A 16900-nucleotide genomic window follows, 5' to 3' on the forward strand; every position below is an offset into this window, starting at 1 on the left:
AAGTAGCTGGGACTACAGGCAGGTGGCTAATTTTTTTGGTACTTTTTTTGTAGAGTCAGGGTTTTGCCATGTTGCCCAGACTGGTCTCAAATTTCTGGGCTGAAGCGATTCGCCCGCCTTGGCCTCCCAAACGGCTGGGACTAACAGCATGAGTCACCAGGCCCGACCTGAAAATGGATATATTAATATTTTTCTAGCCTTTTGTAGCTACTAATCAGGCAATGGTTTTCCTCTCTTAACACCAGATGAATTGGTGGGCTGAAATGGCAGAATCTGAGACACATCCATAAGGCCATTTTATAGACAAAAAAGTGTATCTGGCCAGGGAAATGATAAATATAAGCCTTTGCCCCACTCATTTCCCTGACATAATGCTCAGGCTACCAGAATTCTGCCTGCAAAGTGACATGACTTTCACTTTTCCATAGCACTTTCTGGTTTACAGGGCATGTTTGCAGATGTGATTAAATTTGAATTTCATTGCAATTCTGTGAGGAAGGTAGGGTGGGTCTTTGATTTTTCAGATGAGAAACCAAGTGTAAGAACTTGCTCAGGGTCAAATGGCTAGGTGACAGAACTGGAACACCTAGGTTGAAGCCCAGACCCCATTAAAGTAGTCCTCTGGGGAGGGCATAAATGTATTCTAACTTTGCTCAAAAATATTTTGAAACTTCTCTTTCAGTACCTTCAAAATCTGTAGTATATCTTTGAATATCCTCAATGGAGGTATATTTTATCTCATTTGGTGGTTCTTAAACTTGAGCATGCACTGCAATCGCCTTGGAGGGCTTGTTAAAACACAACTGCTGGGCTCCATCCCCAAGGTGTCCAATCAATTAAATCTGAGGGGGGCCTAGGATTTGTATTTCTAATGACATCCCAGGTGATTCTGATACTGCTGGCTTTCAGGTCATATTTTGAGAACAATTATCCTAAGGACTATTTCTGCAAAGAGTGAATCGTTTAAAGCCAAGTCTAATGATTAGGGTGAGGGGTCAGGCTAGGGAACTCCACCATTGGCCAAAATCAATGGGCAACTGTAAAGAACAAAATCAGCTCTGGCAGAAATTCATAAAAAGAGCTCCTAAAAGATTCTGAAAACAGCACGTGGTCTGAATGTGAAGCTTCACAATGTGACCACTTTAAAAGGAAGAACACTCCTGGATGTGTGCTGAAGAATTCTCACAAGTGTATGGGAACATCTTGCACAAAATTACATTGTGAGATGTTCACTATCAACCTTTTATTCTCCAGCTTAGGAAAAAAGAAATCATGGAGGTAACAACCACATTAGTACTGTAATAAGGGGGATTAATATTTATCTATAAAGCTGAGCTCATCACACTGGCATGGCAGGTCTTTCTTTTCTTTTTTTCTTTTTTTGAGACAGGGTCTCGCTTTGTCACCCAGGCTGGAGTGCAGTGGTGCAATCATGGCTCACTGCAACCTTGACCTGCCTGGACTCAAACAATTCTCCCAACGCAGCCTCCTGAGTAGCTGGGACTACAGGCACTTGCCACCATGCCTGGCTATTATTATTATTATTATTTTTTTTTCTGTAGAGATAGGGTCTGTCTATGTTGCCCAGGCTAGTCTCCAGCAACTCCTGGGCTCAAGCAATTCTTTTGTCTTGGCCTCCCAAAGTACTGGGATTGCAGGAGTGAGGCACTGCGCCCGGCCACCAGAGGTCCTTTCTATGCTGCAAAGGTGTAGAAGATGAGGGGGGAAACTCCAACTCTTTCTACCCTGACTTTTGGTTGTGATTGGAATGGAAAAAGTGAAAAGATATAATTTTGGATGCCAGAAATAAGTATGGAGTGTTTTATGGGGGGATCCCAGCAGAAAAGAAAAAAAAATGAACTACCTTAGGTACTTAAGCTGGGAGAAAGTCAATCCTTCATGTCACAGCAGGGAAGAAAGAGGTGGAGGACTGCCTAAATATTGGTTCTATTTTAATTCCAATTCTACATTACATTAAACTCTCCTTGTACTCCTCTTTAATTTACAGCAAATGCTGACACAAATTGGTATGCCCGTTCTTCTTTGACATCAGTGTTTCTCTTGAATTATGCATTTCTATCTGGAATGAGGTTTATGAGGCTAAAGCCTTCTTTCATTAAGATAGGTGAGAACAGAGAAGGATCAATAAGGGGTTGAATGCAAAATCAAAGTAAGGTGGGGCTAAGATACGCTCAGGGCAGCACTTCACTGCCCAAAGCGACTGTAAGTGATATTACAAATGACACTGATCTTTCGATTTTCAATACACTGATTACATTTCAACTACTACAGAACAAGAAAAACTCTATTAACCTTCATCCCAGGACTGCCATATTCTTCTTTTATTGGTACCCTGCAAGTATTTAGTAACCATTTGTAAGAATGAGTACAGATGATCATAACTGCATTACTTGGATTCCATCTAAAATTGAGTCAAAGACAAAAGAAATCCCCTGCCTGACACAGTGTGTCTTGGCCATCTCGGCCTTCACACAGGTTGAGGTGCTTGGTTGTGGTGCTCAACCTACCTCATTTGGTGCCATGGACAGATCTGGCCCTACTACTGGTGACAAATGGCTCCCAATCCAAGTCAGCGATCCGTTCATATTGACAGAGGACACTGGCTGGCTCCATCTGGGGCCTGACCGTGTCTCAGGGTCCATTCTCAACTTTGTTAGTTTGTGATGGGCTCTGGGCTGGCTACTCAGGCTAGGACTGAAGTGGGGCATTTTGATGAAGCTGTTTTAAGATAAAATTTGCATCAAAATTACCATGTAGAAAATGTAGATATACGCTCTTGTATTACCAAATAATATACGGAACAGACATGCCTGATCCTTTCCCTTTTCTAGACCTCATTCCACCCTCAGACCAAGCCTGAGCCTCACCCTATAGGCAATCTTCAGCCATCTCTGAAAACTCTTCCATTTTTAATCTTTATCTATCACCCACTTCACCCCAGGAATGGGAACTGGAGATAAGATGAAGTTCTTTGTTTTTTTCACATTTCTTGATAATTTAAAAAAGAACATTTTAAGTTTTTCTGATAATAATGTAAAAATTGTCCCTGAGTCAATATGGCTACATTAATATAGCTCAACCATCATGTTCTTTGGCTGAAAACTGGCTGTGCCCAGCAGCCATATCGTGATGTAGCTTACCCACTGGCATACCCCTTGCTTGGCCAGAGGTTGGCCAGCCTGAGGAACATGTGAAGGACACTGTCACCCTGAGAGTGGGTTCAGACCAGGAGCCCAGTGGGCTGCTCTAGACTTTCTTCAAGTTCAGGGAAAGGTGCCGCTCCCAGATGGGGCCCTCACTGCTCTGCTGGCTGCTGAGCTGCTGAGAAGAAGGGCCTGTGGAGGCTGAACAGTTGCTGAAAACCCCATTCTGCCCAAAATGTTTGCAGTGGATTAATTTATTCTATAATTTAAAGAATTCCACATTAATGAAAGAGAAGTGGAATCCTGAGTGCGAGCTAAAAATGGAATTAAAAAGGGCCCATTCTTCAGGCAGTATTAATGAAAGCTTTGTATATATATATTGGTGAATAAATGGCAATTAAAACTAAAATGTCTGTTAGTGATTCACGAGTTCTAAAGACTGGCCTTGCCTTTTGTGGTCAGCAATCCGTTTTCTTTGTGACTCTATTATTCTGGACAGAAAACAGTTAATCCAACAGGACTTAGTATCTTACAAAAGATTCACTAAAATATTTTCTGCGAAATGTTCATCTTCTAACAGCTGTTTTTTCATTTCAGTGAGACGTACTTGAAATTAAATCATTGTTCTCTATGAAAATTGCATGCTAAATAATATACAGCTACCAGATTATTAAACAGCAAAGGCATTTGATAATGTTAGCACCAACCACAGGTTCCACTTCTGCTGATGCACAAAATTTTGAGTAATTAGTCATTGCACAATACTGTATTTATATTCGTTTTTGCTTGAGCTGTTAGGCCACAAAATCAGTAGGCAGTTGCTGTTATAAGAGGATTCTCTTGGTTATTTATAATGTTTCTGGTTCTTCACACTTGCTGCTTCACTCTTGGGTCTTGAGCCAGGTCTACACTGTGAAAATGAAGGAAGGAACTGAGCAATTGTTCTAAAATCTAACTGCACTGAAAGCTGGTGTGGATGATTCACAACAAACTGTGTATGTCTTGGCTGGTGCACCTGGTGTATTTGTCTACACAACCCAAATTCGTCATATACTGGCTGATTTGTCACTTTATCAGGGAAGGATGCATAGTTACATGAAGGCTGTGTTTCTACCAGGAATGAGCTAGTGTCTAAGGCACAGGTGGTAGGGCAAGATATCTGAACTAGCATTATGTTGCCAAAGAGTTACCTTCAAATGTCAGTTACTTTAAACGAAGAATCAATTTCTGCTCCAAATGCTTGCCTGTTACACAGATGAGTGATTCCCTAGATGGCAGGCATGCGAGACTGAAGGGCATTTAGGGATCACCTGAGACTTTAATTTTATTTTTTGTAAGTTATATAGGCATCTTTCCATGCTATCGGCAGAGAATCACTGATGGCATGAACGCTTTCTAGTGGGAGTAGGTTTTAGCCTTTATGTGAGTCAGAGTAAAAAAAAAAATGCTGAAAACCACTCAGACTGACAGAATGATCTGTTTGTTTCAACTATGAAATAACCATCTTCGATATCTCCCCCCTGCCCCACTGTTTTTAAGGAAATGAACTATCTTTATGTCATCTGAATTCCCATGAGCTCCCAAACCTACTTCTCAGCATCCCCATTTCCACTTCCCTAGTCTAGGCTGCCACCGTCTCTCACCCAGTCTCTGGACTGTTCTCCCTGACTCCAGTCTTGTAAACTCCAATTTATTATTCACACAGCAGCCACATTAATCTTTCTATAAAGTATAAATCTGATCAAATGCATCCCCTGCTTAAATTCTTCAGTAGCTCCCCATTTCCCTCAGAAGTGTGAATTCCCAGAAGTGGCAAAGGAAACCCTTTACAACTCAACCCTGCCACCTCTCCACCTCATCCTTTCCCACTCTCACTTGTACTCAGCTCTTTCCAAATAGAACTATTTGAAACAGCAAAAATATGCCATGCTCCCTCTAGCTGTTTGACCAGAGAAAGAAAATAATATAACATTTTCAGTTTTTAGAGCATCTCTTAGGGGAGATGTACTTCACCTAACCTCTGGATCTCTTTGGTCTCCAAATCCATAGCTTTTTCAGGGGTTGTACCACAGTATAGAATACTTCTGTATTTGTTCTTAAAGGAATTGAAATAGGAAGGGGAAAGCAAGAATGAATTGCTTTATAGCTGCTTTAAACTGTCCCACTGCAGTACATTCTGCTCACACACACATGTACACATAAACACATGGCATTCACACAATAGTTTATTCACAGTACATGCCATCAACATAGATATGCAAAACATACACACCATTAGCCTACAACACACACACATGCACACACTTTTATATAAAGGGCAGAGTTCAGCAAGCTATGAACCACACATCTCTTTTTCTACTTCCTTGTCCAACTCCCATCAGCAGCACTGGGCACTGAGGGCAGTGGGCATGGATCCCATTGCCATGGGCTCTATAGTTTGGCTCTAGGCATTTTTGTCTTTGTTTTGAGACAGGGTCTCACTCTGTTGCCCAGGCTGGAGTACAATGTCACTATCTCAGCTCACTGCAGCCTTGGTCTCCCAGGCTCAAGTGATCCTCTTGCCTTAGCCTCCCAAGTAGTGGGGACTACAGACATGCGCCACCATGCTGGCTTTTTTTGTCAAGATGGGGTTTCACCATGTTGCCCAGGCTGGTCTTGCACTCCTGAGCTCAATCTGCCTGTCTCTGTCTCCCAAAGTGCTGGGATTACAGGTGTGCACTATCGTGCCTGGCTCTAGGTGTTTTTTTTCACTTCCTCATAATTTCAGGTCTACCCTAGAAAAATTGTCACTCAATGGAAACCACTTAGAAACTATCTATTGTGATGTCCTGACAGGTTTGCTCTTGAGAACACCATTACAGCATCCTAGGAAGATGGGTGAGGAGGAGATCACAGGCTCACCGCCATGTTATCACACCAATGTCTTAGAAGCTTAAGGAGGATGGAGAGGTGGGACTTAGATGTAGGAAGCTAAGAGGAAGCAAAATCCTAATGTAGATGAATAAGCAAGCTCCCATAACCTTATACAATCCCCTCTTACTGGGCAGAGGGACTATTTCATGTCTAGGCCCCTAGAACATTCTAAATCTAGATTTAGATCTTTCTCTCTTGACTTTTTCCAAGGCTGAAACAATGGTTCCTTTTCTGTACTCTACATCTACTTCCATGCTCCTCTTCTCTGCTACCATATTCCTCTTTCAGTCTCTGGCCGTATTTAAGTTCTGAAGCAGGGCCAGGGGCCCAGATCCCCTCAGGAAGCCCCTAAGCTGTCAGGTGGTAGGTACAAGTACACACATGTCCAGGTCTGACTATGGGACAGTACCTTGGGAAAATGGAAAAAACAGCCTTACATTTGGCCCTGGTTCAATTCTTCAAAGTGAGGATAACATTTCTGGTAAGCAGTTACAATTAAATTTCTAGAGCCCTGGGAATTCAACTGGTCACATGCAGGATTAAGAAAGATAATTTAAAATATTGAATTCTGCCTGATTAGCTAATAAATGAGATGATCTGTTGATGTGGAAGTAATGTAATGGAGCTAATATGGCCCCCTGGGCATGACAGATGTCTTGTGCCTTGTCTATCCATCTCTTCTGTAATTACCTTGGCCTCTGTCCTTTCTTTATAGTCAGTGAACTTCTTTTTGTCTTCCTTCATTTTTTCTAGCCACCAGTCTGCAGGGTTTTACTGATATCGTTTCTAAGGTTAAGAGGGCTGTTTCGGAACCTCATTTGGGTTTTCCTTATTCTATGATGCTGATTTCAGAGATGTCATGCATTCTCTGTAACTTAGTTTATTTGGCCTGGCCTTTGTATGACTGTAGGTAAAACAATCTAGGAATATGTTTTAAAATGGAAAACTGGGTAATTATTCTGTTTTCAAATCATTTATAGGGGGCATTATAGCTAAGATTTGTTGTTTCCCTGGGCATCTTAAATGTAGAACTTAAGGAATGTAAGAAATCCAGTTGACACCCTAGTCCCCTGAGAAAACTAAGGCTCATGGAGAGTAAGTGACTCTTAACACTCAAACTAGGTACCTTCCCAGGAGGAAGTAGAACTCTTTCAGTATTTGCAGAGAGCCTGTTTTTATATGCCAAGCATTGTATTAAGCACTGGGGTTGCCCAAAGAAAACTTTCTGAGATAGAACTTAAGGATGGGCAGGAGTTTGCCTCAACTAAAAAGCTAGTTTGTGAATGTTAAAAAAGAATCACTTTTTCACTAGCCTTTATCATTTAGCAGTTTAGTTTATAGTTTAGTTATGAAAAAGCGATTTGGTTATAGTCTATAAGAGCGGTACACCTCTCCTCCAGGTTTGACCACGCAATGAAGAAAATGAATGAACATGAGTTGTTCCAGAACCTTTGCTGTCTGGTATGGGCATGATCCTGCAACATCACCATCAATGCATATTAGTCCATTTTCACACTGCTATAAAGAAATACTCGAGACTGGGTAATTTATAAAGAAAGGAGGTTTAACTGACTCACAGTTCTGCATGGCTGGGGAGGCTTCAGGAAACTTACCATCATAGTGGAGGGGAAGTAGGTACATCTTACATGGCAGCAGGTGAGATAGAGCATGTGAAGGGAAGGAAGAAGAGCCACTTATAAAACCATCAGATCTTGTGAGAACTCACTTGCTATCACAAGAATGGCATGGGGAAAACTGCCCCCATGATCCAATCACCTCCCATCAGTTCCCTCCCTCGACACCTGGGAATTACAATTTGAGATGAGATTTGGGTGGGTACACAAAGCCAAATCATATCACCATGTGGTCCTGCTACTTACCCTGGCAGAAAGAAGCTGGAGTTGCATCATGGTGAGACATGTGTCTGCTTTACTAATGTACAGAGCCGAGACAATATCCACTCTGCTTAATGGTGGGTGATACAGCTCCTGGTCTATGCTACCTGGTTCCCTGAATGATCCATAAAGTAGTTAAGTGAACAATCAGATATATAGGGATGTACTAATGAGAGCTAACACATACTAAGTGCTTACAGGTGCCAGGCACTGTTCTCAGGGTATGCACAGATTATTTCATTTAAATGAGACTGCAGTGTACTGTACAAAGTAAGTAAGGCCTTTTCAAGATCTGGCAGCTTCTGAAGATCTACAGAAAAGAAGCAATTATAGACGCTTGTATCATGACAAGTGACAAGGAAAGTCAGTGCTGGAATGTCAAATAAGAGAGAGTGAAGGCTAGGCAGACTGTCACCAAATCAAGAGGCAGGGTGGTGAGTGCAGTAGAAAGTACATGAGTGTTAGAGGCAGACAGACAGGCAGATCGACCAACCTAAAATCAATCCTGGCTCTGCCAACTTACCAGCTGTAGGCCCTGGGCAGGTCATGTAACCATAGTTACCTCCTCTGTCAAACAGGCAAAAACCTATCCTGCAGGGTTGTTCTGAGAATGTGAAGTAATGCATAGAGTCTAGCATGATGCCTGGCACAGAGTGGTGCCCAGTTTTTATTATTAGACTAAAGAATCCTCACATCCCCAAAGAATCATTTAACCATAATTATTTCCTTTTCCTATCTCCAAATACAGACACATTAGGAGCTAGGACTTCAACACAGGAATTTTGGTAGGAACGCAATTCAGTCCACAGCATGGTGTTACATGTTCCTCCATCCCTCATAAGCCATTCCATTCAGGACTGTTTCAAATGGGTGATGAAGTATGTGACCTATGAAATACCTAAACATACATGAGGCATCACCCATTGGACTGGTCCTTTTTACAACTCCTCCAGATAATCCATCAACTGAAGACCAAGCAATGTGGCAAAAACCAAAGTTAAGATCACTCAACCTATGATTAATTGTGAGAATGAGGACTGAAGAGTTAAATAAATGGAGATCTACAAGCAGATTCATTCATTCAGAAAACCTGAACATGAGGAAAATTTGCCTGAAGATCTGCTGTACATTTGAATGATGAACAGAAACAGTGATGCTTTGACATTTATTCTGATATTTCCAAGAACTGCATAAAATAACATGTTTTCTGAGGAATGGTTTCTTTAAAAAGATTAAGAAAAAAACCATGTCAAAGTATGTAATAAAATATCCAGACTGAAGGAGCCTCAAGTGCCCTCAATAGGAAGGTAATGGAGATCTACGTTTTTGGCACCAGGAGTCTATCCATTCAGAGGTTATCCTAAGTCAAGGGGCTCCTAGGCTCAGTTGTATGAAGATTATGAACTGTTTGAGAGGTTCTTTGTAAAACCAAGAGTCAACTGTGACCAACTACTGGCACACCCTCAGAGAAATGATATCACCTATCTTATTTGCTAGGTGTGGCTCCAAATAGCTTTTGGCCATGTTCCAAAGTCATATTTATTCCAAATTACAAAGTAATACATGAAAAATACAGGCTTATTGAAAAACCCAAATAATTCAGTAGAGTATGGAGTAGAAAGAAGTCCCCCTTTATAACACCTTCTCCCCAGCCTATACCCCTTTCCATGAATAATGATCATAAGAGCTGGTAAGGCTTTTTCTAGATTTTAAAATATGAATTTACTTAGAGATAGCTAGAGAGTTACTTTCAAGTAAATGGCACTACATTATTATTATAACTTGCCCTTCTCCTGTTGATGATTAGAAAGACACACCTTCTCAAGTTTTGGCTATTGCAAATAAAGTTGAGCTAAACATTCTTGTACAAATATTTGTACATATGAGCATTTCTGTAGGATAGACTGTTAGATGGAGATTTACTATTTTCTTTCTTTCATTCTTTTTTTTTTTTTTTTAAATAGAGACAGGGTCTTGCTATGTTGTTTAGGCTGGTCTTGAATTCTGGGCCTCCAGCAATCCTACTGCCTGGGCTCCCAAAGTGCTTGGATTACAAGTGTGAGCTAGCATGGTCAGCCAAAATTTGCGATTTTCAAAGGGAAGGTATATTTTAAAGATTAGAACTGTCAGCTGGGCACGGTGGCTCACACCTGTAATCCCTGCACTTTGGGAGGCCAAAGTGGGTGGAGGTCAGGAGTTCAAGACCAGCCTGACCAACATGGTGAAACCCTGTCTATACTAAATACAAAAAATTAGCATGCCTGTAATCCCAGCTACTTGGGAAGCTGAGGCAGGAGAATTGCTTGAACCCAGGAGGCGGCGGTTTCAGTGAGCCAAGATTCCGCCATGTACTCCAGCCTGGGCAACAAGAGTAAAACTCCATCTCAAAAAAAAAAAAAAAATGATAATAATTAGTACTGTCAAATTGCCCCTCTGGAAACACTGTACAAATTTACATTCCCGCCAGAATTATATGATTGTATAATATTTGTTTTGTGATCTATTTGGACTTAGACATTCTCAAGTTTTAATTTTGGCCAACCTTATGGTTGGCCAAACCATATAAAGAGGACCTCATTGCTATTTTAATGTGTATATTCCTGACTTCTAATAAGGTTAAGTATTGTCTCATTTCTTTCTTTTTTTTTTTTTTTTGTATTTTTTTTTCCAGTGACTTGCCTATATATTATTCTCGAGAAATATTTGATTCTTTTTAGTTCTAATTACATTATTTTTAGTTGTAATTTTTTCGTTGTAATATATGCAATTATACATATTAGTCCTATAATATTGCAAATATTCAAATTTGCTGTAAGTAGATATTCAAAAGTGTATGACTATGCATAAAAAAAAATTTGGAAGGATTTATACCAAAAGGTTAACAGTTACTTCTAAGTGGAAGGATCATGGAGACCTGACTTTCTTTTTTATACCCTTCTGTGTTGCTGCTCTCATTCCCCCGTTGAACACTGATATATATATTAATTTCATAAGTAGAAAAAGCCCCAATAAAGTGATTAGTGGCATAAAGGTGATAATGAAGGCTCTCAAGGCAATTCTAACAGAGGATTTCAAAAGGCACTTTGAATAGTAGCTGTATCAACAGAGTAAGTCTCCTAAAATCAAAAGTGGAAGGAAACAACAGTCTCTTTTTGGATAAAAAATTGACAGTGCATGGTCATTAGAGAAATGTAAATAAAAACCACATTGAGATACCATTTCACACTAATTAGAATGGTGATCATTAAAAAATCAGGAGAAAACAGATGCTGGAGAGGATGTGGAGAAATAGGAATGCTTTTACACCGTTCTTGGGAGTGTAAATTGGTTCAACCACTGTAAAAGACAGTGTGGTGATTCCTCAAGGATCTAGAAATAGAAATATCATTTGACCCAGTAATCTCATTACTGGGTATATACCCAAAGGATTATAAATCATTCTATTATAAAGACACATGCACATGTATATTCATTGTGGCACTGTTTACAATAGCAAAGACCTGGAACCAACCCAAATGCCCATCAACGATAAACTGGATAGAGAAAATGTGGTACATATACACCATGGAATACTATGCAGCCATAAAAAAGGATGAGTTCATGCCCTTGCAGGGACATGGACGAGTCTGGAAAGCATCATTCTCAGCAAACTGACACAAGAACAGAAAACTAAACACTGCATGTTCTTACTCATAAGTTGATGTTGAACAATGAGAACACATGGATACAGGGAGGGGGACATCACACACTGGGGTCTGTTGAGAGGTATGGAGCTAGGGGAGGGATAGCAGGGAGTTGGGAGATTGGGGAGGAATAACATTAGGAGAAATACCTAATGTAGGTGATGGGGGGATGGAGGCAGCAAACCAGCATGGCATGTGTATACCTATGTAACAATCCTGCAAGATCTGCACATGTACCCCAGAACTTAAAAGTAAAATTAAAAAAAAATTTAAACATACAAAAAAACATTGACAGTGCAGTTCAAAATCAGAGGATTACTTTATAGCTGCCTCTTCAGCATCCAAGATTCTACCATTTTTAAACGATATAATTTTACTCTCCCAGCCCTTTCTCAAGTATTGCCAAACAACAGTAAGGGACATTGAAATATCTTGGCTATAACAGAAGCTTCTGGACAGAAATGTGTAAAGGCAAAGACAAAATGGCTTCTAAGCCACAAATCCCCTCAGAAACTCAACTAATTAACACATGCAAAGAAAGTGTATGTTGATCAGAAAGAAGATGAGAAGAATAGTCTGCTGGGGAAACACAGTTAAAGGAGAGTCACAGGGACCAGCACTGGCAGTGCCCATGTAAGAACTGCTGAGTATTTGGTCCTCCCAGCAGGGCTATGGCTAAGCAGGGAATGGGGCCTCAGGTTGCCTGGATGGGGAACACCTCTTGAGATCACCTCAAGTCATTAGTTCTAAGTAAATTTTGCAATATTAATTTGGCTTTCCACTGACAGAAGCGACAAGGGTGGGGAGAAGAGAATGTAGGGTGGAGGAAAGGTCACACCAAGTGGCAATAATGGCCCCTCAGATGCTAGGTTTTCAAAGATTGAACTGTCACTCTGGATGGGCCTAAAAGGTGGGTCCATTAACCCTACCCTTTAGACAGCCTGAATGGCTGCAGGCCAGACCCCAGGATGAGGGGAATACAAGAGGCCACCTGGGAAATCTGTGAGTAACCTGCCAGCCCCAGCAATCACCTCACCCTAAGAAAGTGCTTCCGTGCAAACTTTTACAGAAATTATCTCTACTTCTTACCAGTGCAATCCTAATTTAAAGTAAACTCTCAAGCCCTGAGCAGTTATGGGGCGCCCATGCAGCTGGCTGCCATTGCCTAGTGCCTCATCAGCAACTCTGAACACTATAGGACACAAATGTGAAAGACAGTAAGAAATGAGAATAAAGAAGAGGAAAGATAAATTTCCTGTGCCCCTGGCTTTTGTTTGTTCTCTGCTTACTTACCTACCCTGAATTATGATGCATTGTTACAGAGTGAGTGATTCTCGAGAAGACAGATTTAGCCTATGGACTAAATTCTTGAGAGTATTATTGTAGATTCCAGGACTTAACCATTTATATAAAGAAAAGCAATTTATATATCAAGAATTTCGGCACTTATAAGCCAGGGATAACTAATGTTATAATATATCACAGTAGCACAATAATCCTAAAATATACCATGCTTAGGTGTGTGTCTCTGACTAGGGAGTGCTTATTCAGTGCAATCCTAAATGCAAGCAGGCAAGTCCTCTTCACATTCAGGTTGGAAGAACGGAGGGCGGACATGCACGCTCTGTCATTTGGAGGCTGAAATTCAGAAAACATATAGAAATGGGAGAAAAGACACATCTGTCATGTCTTCCAAACTGAGCTGAGGACATCTGCAGCTACTGCCACCATCTCACTCTAGTACAACGGGAAAAACAGATGTAAAAATAGAAGTGATATATTCAACTATTAACAGTGAGGCAAAACTGAATATAGCAGTCTGCAGAAGCACTGACGTAGAACGGGAAATGGCTTCTTCTAGGGCAGGCTGTCTGCTTCGAGTGGACCACATGCCAATGAACTAAAGATGTTTCCACCATCCATGTCAGCCCTGAGTTTTTAATAAGGGATTAGGAGGAAGAGAAAAGCGAGAAGGTTACAAACCGACTGAGAGCAAGTAATACCCTCCTGACAGAAAACTGAAGGAGCCCATTTGTTCAGAAGAAAATGCCTCCCTGGGAGCTCCTCACTCGCCATGTGAATTATCTTATCTTTGTCAGATTAATGAAGAGACTGCACAGCTGTGTGCAGAACAGGTAAGAATTTTAATAACGAAAGTACTCGATGAGAGGACGAAGATAGCATAAAAAAGATGAGGAAGATTCTAGACCTAGAAAATCGCTACCCTGGTTCCTGTCAGTGTCACTGCTCCTCCACTTGGGGGATGCTGAGAGCCCGTTCAGTATATTCAGCAGGGCAATTCAGTAGAGAGTCTTTGCCACTAATATCCATTTATGAGTGAATTGCTTAGATGGAGCTTTTTTGTTGTTGTTTGAAATATAATTCATGCATCATAAAACTCACTCTTGAAAGGTATATGCTTTAGTGTTTAGTATTATCCACAAGGTTGTCCAACCATTACGACTGATTCCAGAACATTTTCATCACCCTAAAGAGAAACTCCATACTCATTAGTTGTCACCTTCTGTCCCCTCCCAGCAACCATCAGTTGACTTCCTGTCTCTGTGGATTGACAATACCTATTCTGGATATTTCATAGAAAGAAAATCTTAATATGTAACCTCTTATGCCTGGCTTCCTTTACTTAGTAGTATGTTTTCAAGGTGCAGCCATGTCAGAGCATGAATCAGTACTTCATTCCTTTTAAAAAATAATTTATTATTTAACAATTTACCTATTTTAATGTAAAAAATTCAGTGCATTTAGTATACTCACAATGTTGTACAATCACCAACCTCTTTTCTAGTTTCAAAACGCTTCTATTACTCTAAAGTAAAACTCCTTACCCATTAGGCAGTTTCTCCCCATTCCTCCTCCCCCAGTCCATGGCAACCACCGATCTATACTGTGTCTATGTATTGATCTATTTCTGAGGATTTCATTTAAATGGAATCATACAATATGTAACCCTTGGTGTCTGGCTTCTTTCACTTTGCATAATGCTTTGGAGGTTCATCCATGTTGTAGTATGCATCAGCATTTCTTTTAATGGCTGAATAATATTCCATTGTATGGATATACCACAATTTGTTTACCCGTCATCTGCTGATGAACATTGGGTTCTTTCCAATTTTTGGCTATTATGAATAATGCTGCTATGAACATTGACATACAAGCTTCTGTGGACACATGTTTTCATTTCTCTTGGGTATATACCTAGAAGTAGAACTGTGGGGTCATATGGTAACTCTGTATTTAACCTTCTGAGGCACTTCTAGACTGTCTTCGAAAGTGGCTGCACCATCTTATCTTTCTACCAGCAATGTATGTAAGTTTTAATTTCTCTGCATCCTTGACAATACTTGTTGTTGATTATAGCCATGCTAGTGGGTATGAAGTGGTCTCACTGTGTGTTGTTATTTGTTTTAAAATCAAAGTTATCCATATATATAGTTTTAAAAGATAAGGTTTAAGTATAAATGCCCAATCCCTCTACATTCCCATTTCCGTGAGGCAAATACTTTAAATTCTTTTATTGGTTTCTTCTGGTAATTATCTGAAGTTTCTGGGAATATACTGCTTTCAAAAAACCAGTTTTAGGGTTGGGTATAGTGGCTCATGCCTGTAATCCCAGCACTCTGGGAGGCTGCGGTGGGCAGATTGCTTGAGCCCAGAAGTTTGAGACCAGCTTGGGCAACATGGCAAAACCCTGTCTCTACTAAAAATACAAAAATTAGCCAGGCATGGTGGTGTGTACCTGTAGTCCCAGATACTTGGGAGACTGAGGTAGGAGGATTAACTGAACCTGGGAGGCAGAGGTTGCAGTGAGCCAAGATGGCGCCACTGCACTCCAGCCAAGGCAACAGAGTAAGACCCTGTCTAAAACAAACAAAAAGTCAATTTTAGATATTACCTCTTGAGTTCCAATTATAAGGATTTAGTTTTCTTATGTCCCCACAATGTGCAAATGCACATTCATTTTATCCTTCCTTCTTCGCAATATTATCATAATCTCCATTTTTGGTTAAATCAAGAATTGGCATTTATATTGTTATGACTATGCATTTATAGTCATGTGATGTACAAATATTATATTCACTTAATCATACTTTTCCCCCTTATATTCTAGAAGACCTAGAAGGGAAAATTTGCTTTACTTAAGAATTTTCCTCAGTTTAATATGTACCAATTAATAGTTCATCTTCAAATTCTGTAAGAAAATGAAAAATCTCTAGATATATTCAAACATACTGGACATTCTATTTCTTTCTTGTTTTTCTTTTGTTTAGCATGTATTCAGAACTTGATTAGCATTTGTTGAATGAATGAACGGAAATATCTAGGTATAGGCCAAAGATTTCTAGAGTCAGAAGAAAATTTAGAGATTACTTCCTCCCCACCATGATCCCTTTCTGGTTCAAAGCAGTAATGTAGTTTAGAGGTGAGGTATCAGAGGCCCTGAGAGGTTACCTGACTTCACAACATGATAGCAAATTTTCAGGGGGCGCAGGGACTGAAACTCTAGTTTCCTAGGTCTTAGAGCCCCTCCTCTGTGTCAGGTTGCTCCCACAGAGAACAAAAGTCATTTATCCTGAAGGGGATGTAGACTTGGGATATTTATGCAATTTCCTGAAACTCAAAAATTCATAGCCGGTGCTAAGAATGCAAATGAAAGAGCACAAAACAGTATCATCAAAATGTGAAAACCTTCTTAGTGAACTTTGCTGTATTTAGTAATCTCAAAGTTGTGATCAGTGAGGATCTATGAAATCCAATCCTGCCACATGAAATTACTCTGAGAATCACAATTACAACTCGAACTAGGGCATTCCCAAGGCTAGTTTCTTCTAAATGTAGTCCCATGCCCAAGCAACGTATTTCCACATGACTGTTCTGTGGCAGGCAAGAGTTGTTTTTGTCTGGTCAGCACCCACTTCCCCATCCTCTGATATGAGTTCTTTGGATTAGTATCTGAAACCAGGGACAGGGACATGACATGAGGCACAGTGTGGGTGGGGAGTGGACCCACATGAGCTCAGAGCCCACTATCAGGAGAGCAGAGCTGACAGGGAGGGAGCCAGTGAGCTGACTTGCCTGGTTGACACAGTTTAGCCTCTGCATTCTGCTCTATCTTCACACTTTCCAATTATATGCACCAACTAAATCCTTTTTCCTGCATAAGCCTGTTGGAGTTGTGCTTCTGGTGCTTACAACCCAAAGGAGTAGTGACTAACATGGACACTGA

At 40.5% G+C, this 16900-nt stretch overlaps 1 protein-coding gene across 6 annotated transcripts in view; it reads right to left on the reverse strand.

The window, feature by feature from the left end:
• RBKS (ribokinase) overlaps positions 1–16900 on the reverse strand; it is a 98725-nt gene that overhangs the window by 20154 nt on the left and 61671 nt on the right. Inside the window, exons 8-9 of one of the 6 annotated variants that reach the window (XR_001830142.2) lie at positions 7958–8087; positions 7702–7718 (exon numbers count right to left, since the gene is read on the reverse strand). The exons of 2 other annotated variants lie outside the window; for them this stretch is intronic. Coding sequence is in view for 3 of the 4 variants with exons in the window: in XM_017545676.2 (XP_017401165.1) it covers positions 4009–4074 (66 nt within the window). In the remaining variant the exon portion in view is untranslated. Of the gene's footprint in view, positions 1–2314; positions 4075–7701; positions 7719–7929; positions 8088–15574; positions 16627–16900 lie in introns of those variants that run through there. 3 more of the 6 variants (XM_017545676.2, XM_037744638.1, XM_017545678.2) reach the window with 3 other exon arrangements.

The sequence above is a fragment of the Cebus imitator genome, unplaced genomic scaffold, assembly GCF_001604975.1.
Source record: "Cebus imitator isolate Cc_AM_T3 unplaced genomic scaffold, Cebus_imitator-1.0 Scaffold180, whole genome shotgun sequence".
In the NCBI taxonomy this organism is placed as follows: Eukaryota; Metazoa; Chordata; class Mammalia; order Primates; family Cebidae; genus Cebus; species Cebus imitator.